This window comes from Mobula hypostoma, chromosome 30 (genome assembly GCF_963921235.1).
Source record: "Mobula hypostoma chromosome 30, sMobHyp1.1, whole genome shotgun sequence".
In the NCBI taxonomy this organism is placed as follows: domain Eukaryota; kingdom Metazoa; phylum Chordata; class Chondrichthyes; order Myliobatiformes; family Myliobatidae; genus Mobula; species Mobula hypostoma.
The window spans coordinates 1850600-1865596 of NC_086126.1; the positions used below are offsets into that span (position 1 = coordinate 1850600).

The 14997-nt window shown below is 46.9% G+C and overlaps 1 protein-coding gene across 2 annotated transcripts in view; it reads left to right on the plus strand.

The window, feature by feature from the left end:
* Positions 1-14671, plus strand: part of scyl1 (SCY1-like, kinase-like 1) — a 65605-nt gene extending 50934 nt beyond the window's left edge. Inside the window, exons 14-18 of one of the 2 annotated variants that reach the window (XM_063036419.1) lie at positions 2872-2996; positions 3120-3221; positions 5637-5942; positions 10560-10641; positions 14231-14671. In XM_063036419.1, the coding sequence (XP_062892489.1) occupies positions 2872-2996; positions 3120-3221; positions 5637-5942; positions 10560-10641; positions 14231-14355 (740 nt within the window). In that variant the 3' untranslated portion in view covers positions 14356-14671. The remainder of the gene's footprint in view (positions 1-2871; positions 2997-3119; positions 3222-5636; positions 5943-10559; positions 10642-14230) is intronic. The other variant, XM_063036420.1, reaches the window with a different exon arrangement.
* The last annotated feature ends 326 nt before the right edge of the window (positions 14672-14997 follow it).

Sequence of the window (14997 nt, forward strand, 5' to 3'; positions counted from 1 at the left end):
TAAACCAACATCCCTATCTTCAGCCCTTTCACTCCTCTTCTTATTCCTCTGATATTACTTTAAATCTTGGGATTGGACACGCTGGAGGCAGGAAACATGTTCCCGATGTTGGGGGAGTCCAGAACCAGAGGCCACAGGTTAAGAATAAGGGGCAAGCCATTTAGAACGGAGCTGAGGAAAAACTTTTTCACCCAGAGAGTTGTGGATCTGTGGAATGCTCTGCCTCAGAAGGCTGTGGAGGCCAATTCTCTGGATGCTTTCAAGAAAGAGTTAGATAGAGCCCTCTATGATAGCGGAGTGAAGGGATATGGGGAGAAGGCGGGAATGGGGTACTGATTGTGGATGATCAGCCATGATCACAGTGAATGGCGGTGCTGGCTGGAAGGGCTGAATGGCCTACTCCTGCACCTATTGTCTATAAATCCGTTAGCAAACCTGCCCACAAGGATACTGGTCCCCCTCGGGATCAAGAGTAGCCTGTCCCTTTTGTACAGGTCATATCTTTTGCAGAAGAGATCCCAATGATCCATAAATGTGGAACCCTGCCCCCTGCACCAGTCCCTCAGCCACACATTCATCCGCCAAATCATTCTATTGTTACCCTCACTGGTGCGCGACATCGGCAACCATCCCGAGATCGTTAACCTGGAGGTCCTGTTTTTCAACTCTCTACCTCGCTCTCTACATTCTCTCTGTAGGACCTCCTCTCTTTTCCTTCCTATATCATTGGTACCACTATGTACCAAGACGTCTGTCTGCTCCCCCTTCCCCATAGAACGTCATGGACAAGATTCGAGACCTCCCTAACCTTGACCTTGACACTTAGGAGGCAACATACTATCTGGGTCTCTCTGTTGTGTCCACAGACTCTCCTATCTACTCCACTAACAACCACTACACTTCCGCCTCTGCCCCCTTCCCTTCTCAGCCAGAGCTCCGGAGACCTGGGGATGACCACATCCCTGTCTGAAGCCTCTGTTGGTTAGGGTCGACCATGGATGTTGTGCCTTAGTTGTCTTAATACACAACCAGCCTGGGCAGTACGATATGGGGAGCAGACTGTTGCCCATACAGCAGGCTCCCCCTCTCCACGCAGCTGATGATCCCCAAGGAACAGCAGGCATTGATACAGTTCGGCACCAGCGGCGTTGTGGAAATTGCCAGTCAGCATAGAACCCAATGTGGGACAGCCTTAGCGACTCCAGCTCCAGACTTTGCCCGTGGGGTTTAATCCCGAAACTTTGTAGGGTTTTTATGCGAGAGGAGGGATCGGGGGGTAAATGGGTCTGATCTGACGCAAGGCAGCAGAGGTTTGAGATCAAAGTTTTCCTTCTCCTAGATGAGCTGCCAACCGCAGCTAATGAGCCCCATCTGCCCGAAGCAACTCGTTTTGAGGCGCCAGCACCCCTCCTTTGCCCCTTCTCCTGTCAGTAGAAACAGTTCTAGCAGCCTTAGTAGCTAAGCCACACGTGAAGGCCAGGAGCTGGACTTGGTTGTCAGAGGTGCACATTGAGACCATTTCATAGGTGGTGGGAGCTTATAACAGCCTTAAAGAACCAACTACTTCCCTGTAGCTCCTATCTATCTTCTCCCCAGTTTTCCTTTATGAGCCGAAGGTCGAGTTGCAGCTCCAGTTCTTTAACCCATTGGGTCACAGAGTGACACAGCACCGAAACACGGCCTTCAACACAACCCGTCCGTGCCGACCAAGATGCCCATCCAAGCTCATCCCGTTTGCCCCAACAGTTCCTGTCCAAGTGTCCTTGAAATGTTGTCCTTGTACCTGCCTCAACAGAATATTCATTTTTATCAAAACTTGAAATTCTTCTTCTCTGGGTAACCATGAAACCATGAACGATCATCCACCCTCAAGTCCCACCTCCCTACAAAAATAAAAACGAACAAAAATGGATCAGACACATCGACCCCCAAATCCCTCCTCCCACACAAAAACCCAGCAAAACGGATCAGGCACATCGACCCCCAAATCCCTCCTCCCACACAAAAAAATAAACAAAACTGAACAAACACATCCTCCGGCAGATTGTTCCATATACCATATAACCATATAACAATTACAGCACAGAGACAGGCCATCTCAGCCCTTCTAGTCCGTGCCGAACTCTTACTCTCATCTAGTCCCACTGACCTCCACTCAGCCCATAACCCTCCGTTCCTTTCCTGTCCATATATCCATCCAATTACTTTAAACGATAACATAGAAAGAGATGGAAGAAAGAAGATTGAGATTTGGAGCACGAGTGTGGAGGAAGCCTTTTTAAAACTTTTTGGTTTTTTTTCGTTGGCGTCGAAAGAGTCAGGACTGCGCAGGCGTGTGACGTCGTGGAGTGAAACGAGAAAGATTTAAAAGGACTCAAATCCTGATTCCAGTCAGATGCCCTTAAAATTTTTCCCCTCTTCCTTTAAACCTGTGCCCTCTTGATTTAGATTCCTCTACCTAGGGTAAAAAAGTGTGGCCACCCATTTTATCAACACCCCTCAGTTTATACCCTTCTGTAGAGTCACCGGTCAATCGACTTCGCTTCAGGGAAAACAGTCCCAGCCTTTCCAGCTTCTTGTAACTCAAACCGGCCTGGAGAATCTGGTCTTCAAAAACACGTCAATTGCCCTCCCCTGCCTGGCTCCACCTGACCCTCGTCCTTCACCCCTTCTCGGTCCACAGGTCATCCCCCCCACCCCGCCCTAGCCTCCTGAGAGCAGAGACTGCAGGCTGACTCCCACAGGGAGGTGTGGGAATGGCGGGTCGGTGTGGGCCAGTAGCGGGGGCAGCAGGCAGAGGCCTGCTTCAGCTCTGAACGCGAAGGTCTGTGTCCTCCCCGCCGGTGACATGTCTGCTTTTTGTTTTGTCAGGAGGTGAATCCAAATCCCCAGGCACTCCAGCTGCACCAGCTCCCAGCAAAGAGGCTGATGACGAGGAGGAGGCGAAGGTGGAAGAGGAGGAGAGGTGGGACGACGAGGACTGGGGCAGCCTGGAGGTGGGTGTCCCGATGTCAGCTTCTGGAGGGTGGGACTGAGGGTTTATTCCCAGTCAGGTGAGCGAGAGGGGCAGCAGATTCACTTTACTCTCCCTTACGTCCTCCCATTCTGGTTCGCCGCAGGAGCCGGGGAAGTCTGAGGCGCCCGACGAGAAGGGAGACTGGGCCGGTGCTTCCGAGTGGTCACTGGGTCAGAGCAGCAGGACCAAGGCTGCCGTGGGCACGGTGGGTGCACAGGGAGCTCGGTGGGAGGGAACACAGGCAGCAAGCAGACTCAGGCATCCTGTCCCTCCTCCCTGCACTTCCCTCCATAATACTCCCCAAGCAGTTCCTCCCTCGCACTATGGAGTTAAGCCCTCTTGTGTTACAGAACTGAGAACAGCACAGTCTTGTACCGAAAATTTAACCTCCTCGAGATTGAACTAAACCTTCCCTCACACATAGCCCTCCATAATAACCTTAAATGTACCTGCCTGTACTGGCAGTGCGTTCCACACGCCCAGCATCCTCTGTGTAAAAAGCTACCTCTGACATCTCCACCTCACTTTCCTCCAATCACCTTAAAAGTTATGCCCTCATTTTCACACACAACAGACTCTGGAGTTTACAGAGACTGGTGCCAAAAACAAAAAAACATCCAGCGAGTGGCTGTTCTGTGAGCAAAAACATCTTGTTAAATCCACTCGCTGGATGTTTTTTTGAGCGTGTAGATATTAAGAAAGAGGATGTGCTGGAGCCGTTGGAAAGCATCAAGTTGGATAAGTCGCCAGGACCAGATGAGATGTACCCCAGACTACTCTGGGAGGTGAGGGAGGAGATTGCTGAGCCTCTGGCAGTGATCTTTGCATCAGTGGGGATGGGAGAGGTTCTAGAGCATCGGAGGGTTGCGGATGTTGTTCCTTTATTCAAGTGTAAGGGGTTTCTTCTTTTATGTTACTGTGTGGGCTAATTAAAATGACTGCTTTGTTATGTCGTGCTTTATGAGCCTGATTGAATTTTTTGAGGATGTGACTAAACACATTGATGAAGGTAGAGCAGTAGATGTAGTGTACATGGATTTCAGTAAGGCATTTGATGAGGTACCCTATACAAGGCTTATTGAGAAAGTAAGGAGGCATGGGATCCAAGGGGACCTTGCTTCGTGGATCCACAATTGGCTTTCCCACAGAAGGCAAAGAGTGGTTGTAGACTGGTCATATTCTGCATGGAGGTTGGTGACCAGTGGTGTGCCTCAGGGATCTGTTCTGGGACCCCTACTCTCTGTGATTTTTATAACTGACCTGGATGAGGAAGTGGAGGGATGGGTTAGTAAATTTGCTGATGACACAAAGGTCGGGGGTGTTGTGGATAGTATGGAGGGCTGTCAGAGGTTACAGTAGGACATTGATAGGATGCCAAACTGGGCTGAGATGTGGCAGATGGAGTTCAACCTCGATAAGTGTGAGGTGGTTCATTTTGGTAGGTCAAATATGATGACAGAATATAGCATTAATGGTAAGACTCTTGGCAGTGTGGAGGGTCAGAGGGATCTTGGGGTCCGAGTCCACAGGACGCTCAAAGCAGCTGCGCAGGTTGACTCTGTGGTTAAGAAGGCATACGGTGTATTGGCCTTCATCAATCGTGGAATTGAATTTAGGAGCCGAGAGGTAATGTTGCAGCTATATAGGACCCCACTTGGAGTACTGTGCTCAGTTCTGGTCGCCTCACTACAGGAAGGATGTGGAAACTATAGAAAGGTTGCGGAGGAGATTTACAAGGAAGTTGCCTGGATTGGGGAGCATGCCTTATGAAAATAGGTTGAGTGAACTCAGCCTTTTCTCCTTGGAGGGACGGAGGATGAGAGGTGACCTGATAGAGGTGTATAAGATGATGAGAGGCATTGATCGTATGGATAGTCAGAGGCTTTATCCCAGGGCTGAAATGGCTAGCACAAGAGGACACAGGTTTAATTTACTGGGGAGTAGGTACAGAGGAGATGTCAGGGGTAAGTTTTTTACTCTGAGAGTGGTGAGTGTGTGGAATGGGCTGCCGGCAACAGTGGTGGAGGTGGATATGATAGGGTCTTTTAAGAGACTTTTGGATAACTACATGGAGCTTAGAAAAATAGAGGGCTATAGGTAAGCCTAGTAATTTCTAAGGTAGGGACATGTTTGGCACAACTTTGTGGGCTTGTATTGTGCTGTAGGTTTTCTATTTCTGTTTCCACAAGTAATATCATTTCTCATCACCAGTAGCATTAGACCAGCAACTGTACTGATCTTTATCTTGTACCCGGCTGTTTAAAGCAAATTTATTATCAAAGTGCATATATGTCACCATATACAACCCCGAGATTAATTTTCGTGCAGGCATTTGCTGTAAATACAAAGAAACACAGTAGAATCAGTGAAAACAAAGCACACACAACAGGACGGGCAAACAACCAAATACGCAAATACGAAAGAAAGACACAAAATAATGATAGGAAATGATTAAAAAAAGAAATATCAAGAACGAGATGATGATTCCTTCAAAGTGACTGCTGTAGTTCAGTGTTGGGGAGAGTAGAGTTGAGTGAAGTGTGTGATAGAAATGGAGATCCCTCCTCTCAGTGAGTTACACTTGCAGCCAAGTTGGTTACTGTTAGTTTACCAATTGCAGAGTACCGCTGCAGCTGGGACCACAGCGACGAATCCCATTGCCTCTGACTGGGACACAGCAGACTGGAACGTGAATGGGGGCTGGACGTCCACAGCCGCAGTACCGCACGGGCACGGCTCCGGAGAAGACAGCTGGAGCACCGAGTGGGGCAACGACACGGCAGCAGGTACCGGCCAGAAGGCCAAGGGTTCCTCCTCGAGCTGGCGGGACACCCGGCCGGCCAGTGAGTATAACTGGGATGGAACAGGCAGTGGGAGAAGGCAGGACAACTTCACCACCGTCCCTCAAGCAACTGCTGCTGGTCAGGTGAATGAAATGTGTAATCTTGATCTTCCCCTCTCCATCCTTCCCCACTCCCCCTCCCTCTTCAAATTTCTCCTTCAAACCCACTGCCGATCTGCCTCCTGTCCTGAGCGCAGTCTGGCAGGTGGCATGGTTGCATAATGCTTCCCAGTGCCGGCGAGAGGGCTTCAATTCCTGCTGCTGTCCTGTGACCGTGTGGGTTTCCTCCCACATTTCAAAAGCGTACAGATTAGGGTTAGTAAGCTGTGGGCATGCTCTGTTGGCAGCGGAAGTGTGACACTTGTGGGCTGCCACCAGCACCTCCTGTAAAGTAGGGAGGTGTGGACTTTACAATCTAAAAATGAGGTCACTGGAAAAGACTTTCAAGCCTATTGTCCATCCTAGTCAGAGAGTCGTGGAAGTCTACAGCACAGAAAGAGGTCCTTGCTGTTATTCTGCCTTGTCCCATCGACCTGCAGCTAGACCATAGCCATCCATGTACCTATCCAAACTTCTCTTAAACATTGAAATCAAACCCACTTCCACTGGCAGCTCGTTCTACTCTCACCACCCTCTGAGTGAAGAAGTTATCCCTCATGTTCCCCTTAAACTTTTCAACTATCACCTTCAGCTGATGATCTCTGGTTGTAATCCCATCCAACCTCAGTGGAAAAAGCCTGCTTGCATTTACCCCATCTATACCCCTCATAATTTTAAATAGCTCAATCAAATCTCCCCTCAGTCTTCTACACTGTAGAGAATAAAGTCCTAACCTATTCAACCTTTCCCTATAACATAGGTCCTCAAGCTCCTTGTAAATTTTCTCTGAACTCTTTCAGTCTTTATTGATGTTTCCTTTCAGGTAGCATTGCACATAATAGAAACATAGAAAACCTACAGCACAATACAGGCACTTCGGCCCACAGAGTTGTGCCGAACATGTCCCTACCTTAGAACTTACTAGGCTTACCCATAGACTTCTGTTTTATCAAGCTCCGTGTACCTACCAAAAAGTCTCTTAAAAAACCCTATCGTATCCACTTCCACCACTGTTGCCGGCAGCCCATTCCACACACTCACCACTCTCTGCGTAAAGAACTTACCCCTGACATCTCCTCTGTACCTACTTCCAAACACCTTAAACCTGTGACCTCTTGTGGCAACTATTTCAGCCCTGGGAAAAAGCCTCTGACTATCCACACGATCAATGCCTCTCATCATATTTTACACCTCTATCCGGTCACCTCTCATCCTCTGTCACTCCAAGGAAAAAGGCCAGGTTCACTCAACCTATTCTCATAAGGCATGCTCCCCAATCCAGGCAACATCGTTGTAAATCTGCTCTGCACCCTTTCTATGGTTTCCACGTCCTTTCTGTAGTGAGGCGACCAGAACTGAGCACAGTACTCCAAATGGGGTCCTATATAGCTGCAACATTACCTCTCGGCTTCTAAATTCAGTTCCACAACTGATGAAGGCCAATGCTCTGTACGCCTTCTTAACCACAGAATCAACCTACACAGCTGCTTTGAGTATCCTATGGACTCGGACCGCAAGATCCCTCTGATTCTCCACACTGCCAAGAGTCTTACCATTAATACTATATTCTGCCATCATATTTGACCTACCAAAATGAACCACTTCACACTTATCTGGGTTGAACTCCATCTGCCACTTCTCAGCCCAGTTTTGCATCCTATCAATGTCCCGCTGTAACCTCTGACAGCCCTCCACACTATCCACAACACCTTTGCGGTCCTGCTTCTCAACTTCCTTCCTAACTCCCTGTAGTCTTTTTTCAGGACCTCCTCCCTTTTCCTACCTATGTTCAATGGAACAATACCCTAGCAGGGATGACAGTGGAACAGCAATGGCAAGTGCTTCTGGGAATAATGCGGAAGGTGCAGGATCAGTTCGTTCCAAAGAGGAAGAAAGATCCTAAGGGGAGTAAGGGGAGGCCGTGGCTGACGAGGGAAGTAATGGACAGCATAAAAATAAAAGAGAAGAAGTATAACATAGCAAAGACGACTGGGAAGCCGGAGGATTGGGAAACTTTTAAAAAGCAACAGAAGGTAAATAAAAAGGCAATACGTGGAGAAAAATGAGGTATGAAGGTAAACTAGCCAAGAATATAAAGGAGGATAGTAAAAGCTTCTTTAGGTATGTGAAAAGCAAAAAAATTAGTTAAGACCAAAATTTGGCCCTTGAAGACAGAAGCGGGTGAATTTATTATGGGGAACAAGGAAATGGCAGACGAGTTGAACAGGTACTTTGGATCTGTCTTCACTAGGGAAGACACAATCTCCCAGATGTAATAGTGGCCAAATGACCTAGGGTAATGGATGAACTGAAGGAAATTTATATTAGGCAGGAAATGGTGTTGGATAGGCTGTTGGGTCTGAAGGCTGATAAGTCCCCGGGACCTGATGGTCTGCATCCCAGGGTACTTAAGAAGGTGGCTTTAGAAATCGTGGACGCATTGGTAATCATTTTCCAATGTTCTATAGATTCAGGATCAGTTCCTGTGGATTGGAGGGTGGCTAATGTTGTCCCTCTCTTCAAGAAGGGAGGAAGAGAGAAAACAGGGAATTATAGACCGGTTAGCCTGACGTCGGTGGTGGGAAAGATGCTGGAGTCAATTATAAAAGATGAAATTACGACACATCCGGATAGCAGTAACAGGATTGGTCCGAGTCAGCATGGATTTACGAAGGGGAAATTGTGCTTGACTAATCTTCTGGAATTTTTTGAGGATGTAACTATGAAAATGGACAAGGGAGAGCCAGTGGATGTAGTGTACCTAGACTTTCAGAAAGCCTTTGATAAAGTCCCACACAGGAGATTAGTGGGCAAAATTAGGGCACATGGTATTGGAGGCAGAGTACTGACATGGATTGAAAATTGGCTGGCTGACAGAAAACAAAGAGTAGCAATTAACGGGTCCCTTTCAGAATGGCAGGCGGTGACCAGTGGGGTACCGCAGGGTTCAGTGCTGGGACCGCAGCTGTTTACAATATATATTAATGATTTAGATGAGGGAATTAAAAGTAACATTAGCAAATCTGCCGATGACACAAAGCTGGGTGGCAGTGTGAAATGTGAGGAGGATGTTATGAAAATGCAGGGTGACTTGGACAGGCTGGGTGAGTGGGCAGATGCAGTTTAATGTGGATAAATGTGAGGTTATTCACTTTGGTGGTAAGAACGGGAAGGCAGATTATTATCTAAATGGAGTCAAGTTAGGAAAAGGGGAAGCACAATGAGATCTAGGTGTTCTTGTACATCAGTCACTGAAAGCAAGCATGCAAGTACAGCAGGCAGTGAAGAAAGCTAATGGCATGCTGGCCTTCATAACAAGGGGAATTGAGTATAAGAACAAAGGGGTCCCAGAAGGCTGTGGAGGCCAAGTCTCTGGATGCTTTCAAGAAAGAGATGGATAGAGCTCTTAAAGATAGCGGAATCAAAGGTTATGAGGATAAGGCAGGAACTGGATACTGATTGTGGAAGATCAGCCATGATCACAGTGAATGGCGGTGCTGGCTCGAAGGGCCAAATGGCCTACTCCTGCACCTGTTGTCATTGGTACCAATATGTACCATGACCTCTGGCAGTTCTCCCTCCTACTGGAGTATATCTTGGACGCGATCCGAAACATCCTGGACCCTGGCACCTGGGAGGCAAACTAGCATCCGAGTTTCTTTCCTGCGTCCAAAGAATTGCCTCTCTGACCCCCTAACTATAGACTACCCTCTCACTGCTGCCATCCTCTTCCTTTCCCTACCCTTCTGAGCCACAGGGCCAGACTCTGTGCCAGAGGCGCAGCCACTGTTGCTTCCACAGGTAGGCTGTCCCCCCCAACAGTACTCAAACAGGAGTACTTATTGGCAGGGGGTACAGCCACAGGGGTACTCTAGTACCTGACTCTTCCCCTTCCCCCTCCTGACTGTGACCCACTTGTCTGTCTCCTGTGACCCCGGTGTGACCACCTGCCTATAACTCCTTTTGATCACCTCCTCACTCTCCCTGACCAGACGAAGGTCATCGAGCTGCATCTCCAGTTCCCTAATGCGGTCCCTTAGGAGCTGCAGATCGACACACCGGGTGCAGATATGGCCGTCCGGGAGGCTGGGAGACTCCAGGACCTCCCACATCTGACACCGAGCACAGAAAAAAGGCCTCACACACCTATTTCCTCCTTTCCGCAAGTTACACAGGTAGACCTACCTCGCCTCGTCCTGTTACTGCCTAAGCCCTATCACTCTGCTGCCTCTCACTCCGCTGTCCGCTGGATATGGCGGTCTTCTTTTTAAACCTTTCGTGCTCTACTGGCTGACGTCATGCCTAGTGGGCTGAATGGCCTAATTCTGCTCCTGTGTCTTATGGTTAGTGGTTCAGTTGGACGGAGAGTGCTGGGCATATTAATGGCAGGTTTACTGTTGTTGCAGAACAAGGTTCTGTAGCTGAGTTAACCAAATGGACAAAATGAAATAAGGAGGTGAAGCTCGAAGTTACCCACAAACCAAATCCTCCAACACCAGGAGCTTGCTGCTGCATTGCAATTGTGGTCTTTCTGGATAACTTCCTTTGTAACACACTTTGGGCCAACCTAGTTTTCAACGCATCCCTAATTTGTCTTCTCAGAAAGCCGAGGACACTTGGAGCACCGATATTGCCGGCAGCTGGGACACAGAGGGCAACTGGGAGTCGGTTGACTTGGATCAAGGTCAGTTCACTACCTCTCGGGTGCCAGGTCTCCACCCAAAACATCAGAAGTTCCTTTCTCATGCACAGACACTGTGTCCCTCCAGCAAGTTGTTGTTCTAGATTCCAGGGTCTGGCATCTCTTGTGTAACAAGGATCAGAGAGAAACAATACTTGTATTGTCTGAAGTAACAAGTACGTGAATTTGTACACTAACTTCCCGTGTGTACACCCGCTAGTTTTCCCTTACTTTTCTGAATAGTAAGAGAATAGAGAAAAGAAAAATAGACAAGTCTCTGCAGGCCAGGAGTTCCTCATAGTCCTGATCCACTCTCCATGTATTTCACACAGGGTCACTCACCCTTGTATCTGCGATGGTTATTCTCTGAAGTTATCACTGCCAGCACACCCAAAGCGTCAACTTTTGTATTCATTCCTTAGTAGTTCAAATGTTGCATTTCAATATTATTGGCTATGCACTAAATGACTGACCTTCAACACCTTTTTATTGGCTCTGGTCTAAGCCAGCATCCATTTATTGCCCCCTTTTGCAAATGACAACTGATAATTTATGGCTCTTTGTTCTCAATCACTCAGTGCAACAACTCGTATTTATCTGCCATTCTCTGCTCATATCTATACCGTGCTGTATTCTTTGCCAGTCTTCTACAGTATCCACAACTCCACCAATCTTGGTATCATCTGCAAAGATGCTAACACACCAATCTACATTTTCATCCAGGCCATTTATTTACATCACAAACAGCAGAGGTCCCAGTACAGATCCCTGAGAAACTCCACTAATTACAGACCTCCAGCTTGCATGTCCTTTGACCATACCCTTTGTCTTCTATGTGCAAGCCAGTTCTGAATCCAGTCAGTTGGCCGAGGACCCTTTGCATCCTAATCTTCTGTATTAGGCTCCCATGAGGGACCTTGTCAGATGCCTTACTAAACTCAAGCTGGTAAGACACGACTTGCCCTGCACAAAGCCATGCTGGTCCTCCCGAATTAGGCCATGGGCTTCCAAATATTCATATATCCTATCCCTAAGAATTTTCTGCAGCAATTTCCCTACAACTGACATGAGACTCGCCGGTCTATAGTTTCCAAGATTTTTCCTTGTTCCCTCCTTTAAAAGAGGTACAACATTAGCCACTCATCAGTCCTCCAGGACCTCACCTGTGCCTAGGAAGGACACGGAAAAAGGCCTCCCTCAATAACGTGGGGTAAATCCCTGGGAACTTATCCACCTTAATAATCATTTGGAGACCCAACACAACCTCCTCCTTGACCTCTAAAAGCCGTAACATTTTGATGCAGTCAGCACTGATCTCCTGGTCCTCCATATCCTTTTCCTTGGTAAATACAGAAGCAAAGTGCTCATTCAGTACCTCACTGACATTCTGTGCATCCAGGCAACTGGCCCCCCACCCCCTTTACCCAGGAGCGGTTCTAACCTCTTCCAGTTATCCTCTTGCTCGAAATGTATGTATAGAATGCCTTGGGATTCACCTTAATCCTACTTGCCAAGGACTTTTCATGGCTCCTCCTGCCTTTCCTAATTCCCTTCTTGGGTTCGTTTCTGGTTTCTTTATAATCGTCATGTTGTGTTTGTTCATAACCTCTGAGGATTTACTTGCTTTTCCTTTGTTTTCTTGACTAAATTCACCACCTCTCTGGACGTCCAAAGTTCTAATATAGGACTTGCCAGAGAAAAGGTGTTCATAATTAACACTACTTCGTTCCTGCCTAATGCCCTCATAATTTGCCTTCTCCAATTTAAAACTCTCCCGCAATGACAGTACCGATCACCTATCCAGAAAGTTGAGGAGTTGTGATCACTGTTCCCTAACTGGTCATCCGGCAGGCGTATTACCCAGCACCAGGTCCCGTACAGCCCCTCCTCTCATTTGAGCAACATTCCTGGATACACTTCTGCCGCATCTATCTTTGAAGGTCGCAGTTTATGTTAGTGAAGTAAAAATCCACCATAAAACTGTATTTTATTTTTACACCTCTCCTTAAATCTGTTGACTTATCCGTTCCAGTGGCATCAATGAGATTGCACTCTTCTTATTCCACCCAAATGGACTATGTCTGAACCCTCCATTATGTCTCTCCTGAGAGCAGCTGTGAAATTATCCATGATTAGTACGTGCATCTCTCCCCCCACCAACTCCCTTTTCCAAAACTTAGAAAACCTGGCACGGTAATCACCTATTTGTGCCCCCTCCCAACCAATTTTTGTAATAGCTACATTTGTAGTCCTACATAGAACCACAGAACCCGTGGCACACCACTAGTCACAGGCCTCCACTCGGAGAAGCAATTCTCTACTACCACTCTTTGGCTTCTTCCATTGAGCCAATGTCTAATCCAATTTACCACCTCTCCATGTATACATAGCGACTGAATTTTCCTAACTAACCTCCCATGCGGGACCTTGTCAAAGGCCTTACTGAAGTCCATGTAGACAATATCCACTGCCTTCCCTTCATCCACTTTCCTGGTAACCTCCTCAAAAAACTCCAATAGATTGGTCAAACATGACCTACCACACACAAAGCCATATTGACTCTTCCTACTAAGTCCCTGTCTATCCAAATGCTTGTAGATTCTCTTAGTACTCCCTCCAATAACTTACCTACTACCGACGTTAAATTTACCGGCCTATAATTTCCCAGATTACTTTTCGATCCTTTTTTAAACAACGGAACAACATGAGCCACTCTCCAATCCTCCGGCACCTCACCTGTAGACAGCGACATTTTTAATATTTCTGCCAGGGCCCCAGCAATTTCAACACTAGTCTCCTTCAAGGTCCGCGGGAACACCCTGTCAGGTCCCGGGGATTTATCTACTTTAATTTTCCTCAAGACAGCAAGGACCTCCTTTTCGATCTGTACTGTTTCCATGATCTCACTACTTGTTTCCCTTAATTCCATAGACTTCATGCCAGTTTCCTTAGTAAATACAGATGCAAAAACCCTATTTAAAATCTCCATTTCCTTTGGTTCTGCACATAGCTGACCACTCTGATCTATGCTTTGGGAAGTTCATTACCTTTACCCATAATATACCTAGCATTAAAATATACAGACTTCAAACTATCTATTATTTAGATTTCCATGACATCTATCTTCTGGTCCAAACCTTCCCTTACTAACATGGTGCTCTTGTTCCCACCTCTCTGCAAAACTAGTTTAAACCCTCCTGACCAGCATTAGTCCAACTCCATCCTCTTGATCCCAGCAGTCAATGTTATCCTGAATTCCCACATCATTCCCTCACTTCTCTGTATTGAAAAAAAGAGTACTACTTGGTCTCAAGTTGTCATCATCCCATTAGGTCTGAATGCCTGAGAGTGAGGGGAGCATCATCAGGTAAATGTACAGACTGCTTCAATGGAGTACACAGATCACCCTAGGAAGTTGAGTGGAGGGATGTTGAATGTGTAGTAATGCATGTAGCTGATCTCTACCTCACCCCAAGCTGTGGTGGTTGTGGGTTCCAGATTGAGATCAATTGGAGTGTGTGGTGCAATGGTGAGTTGCCAGGACACTAGGAATTAGGGTAACTGACATTTGGCTCTGGCCTTCCCCATCCAGGATTAAGTAAATCTGATCTCGCCAGGAAGAAGCGGGAGGAGAGGAAGAAGGAAATTGAAGCAAAGCGAGCAGAAAGGAAGGCTGCCAAAGGACCACTGAAACTTGGTGCCCGAAAAGTTGACTGAGTTAATGGTGCAGGGCACTATGAGGGTGTAATTTTTGACATATTGTCTGGTGTATGCAGACACTGCTGTGATGATGCCTGATATGCCCTAACCAGCCAGTACATAGCAGAGCTGCTGTCTTCACAAGTGCATGATTTGACTATTGGACCACAACCTTAAATAAGATTGTGTCTTGCTGTAATTTTGATTTATGCAGTAAAAGGACAGTTAAATGTTTTTTGTAATTATTGCAATACCTGTGCACAAATAGCTGTGAAAAGCATTCTGATGCAGTTTGTCAATTATCCAGCATCAGGAAATAAACACTCAAAGATGGTACAGGCTTTTTTATTGATTTTACAGCAAAATTTACAGTAGTTAAAATACACAAGTACAAGACACTTAACAGAAGACTTCAACCCCAACCCAGTTACATCAAGTGCCTTCTTCCCCTGAACCCAATTACAAGTATTACTTACAAATCCCACCACACTCAGAATGTACTGAGGACATTAGAACATCTCAAATTATTACTAAAGCAGCAAATCAGTGAGGATTAGTGAAACAATTGTGCTCCATAGGGATTGATTTGGAATAGCAAGCAAATGCCGCAGGGATTTGAACCCCATCCTGGAAACCAGGAGTGCCAACCACCAGCATCTT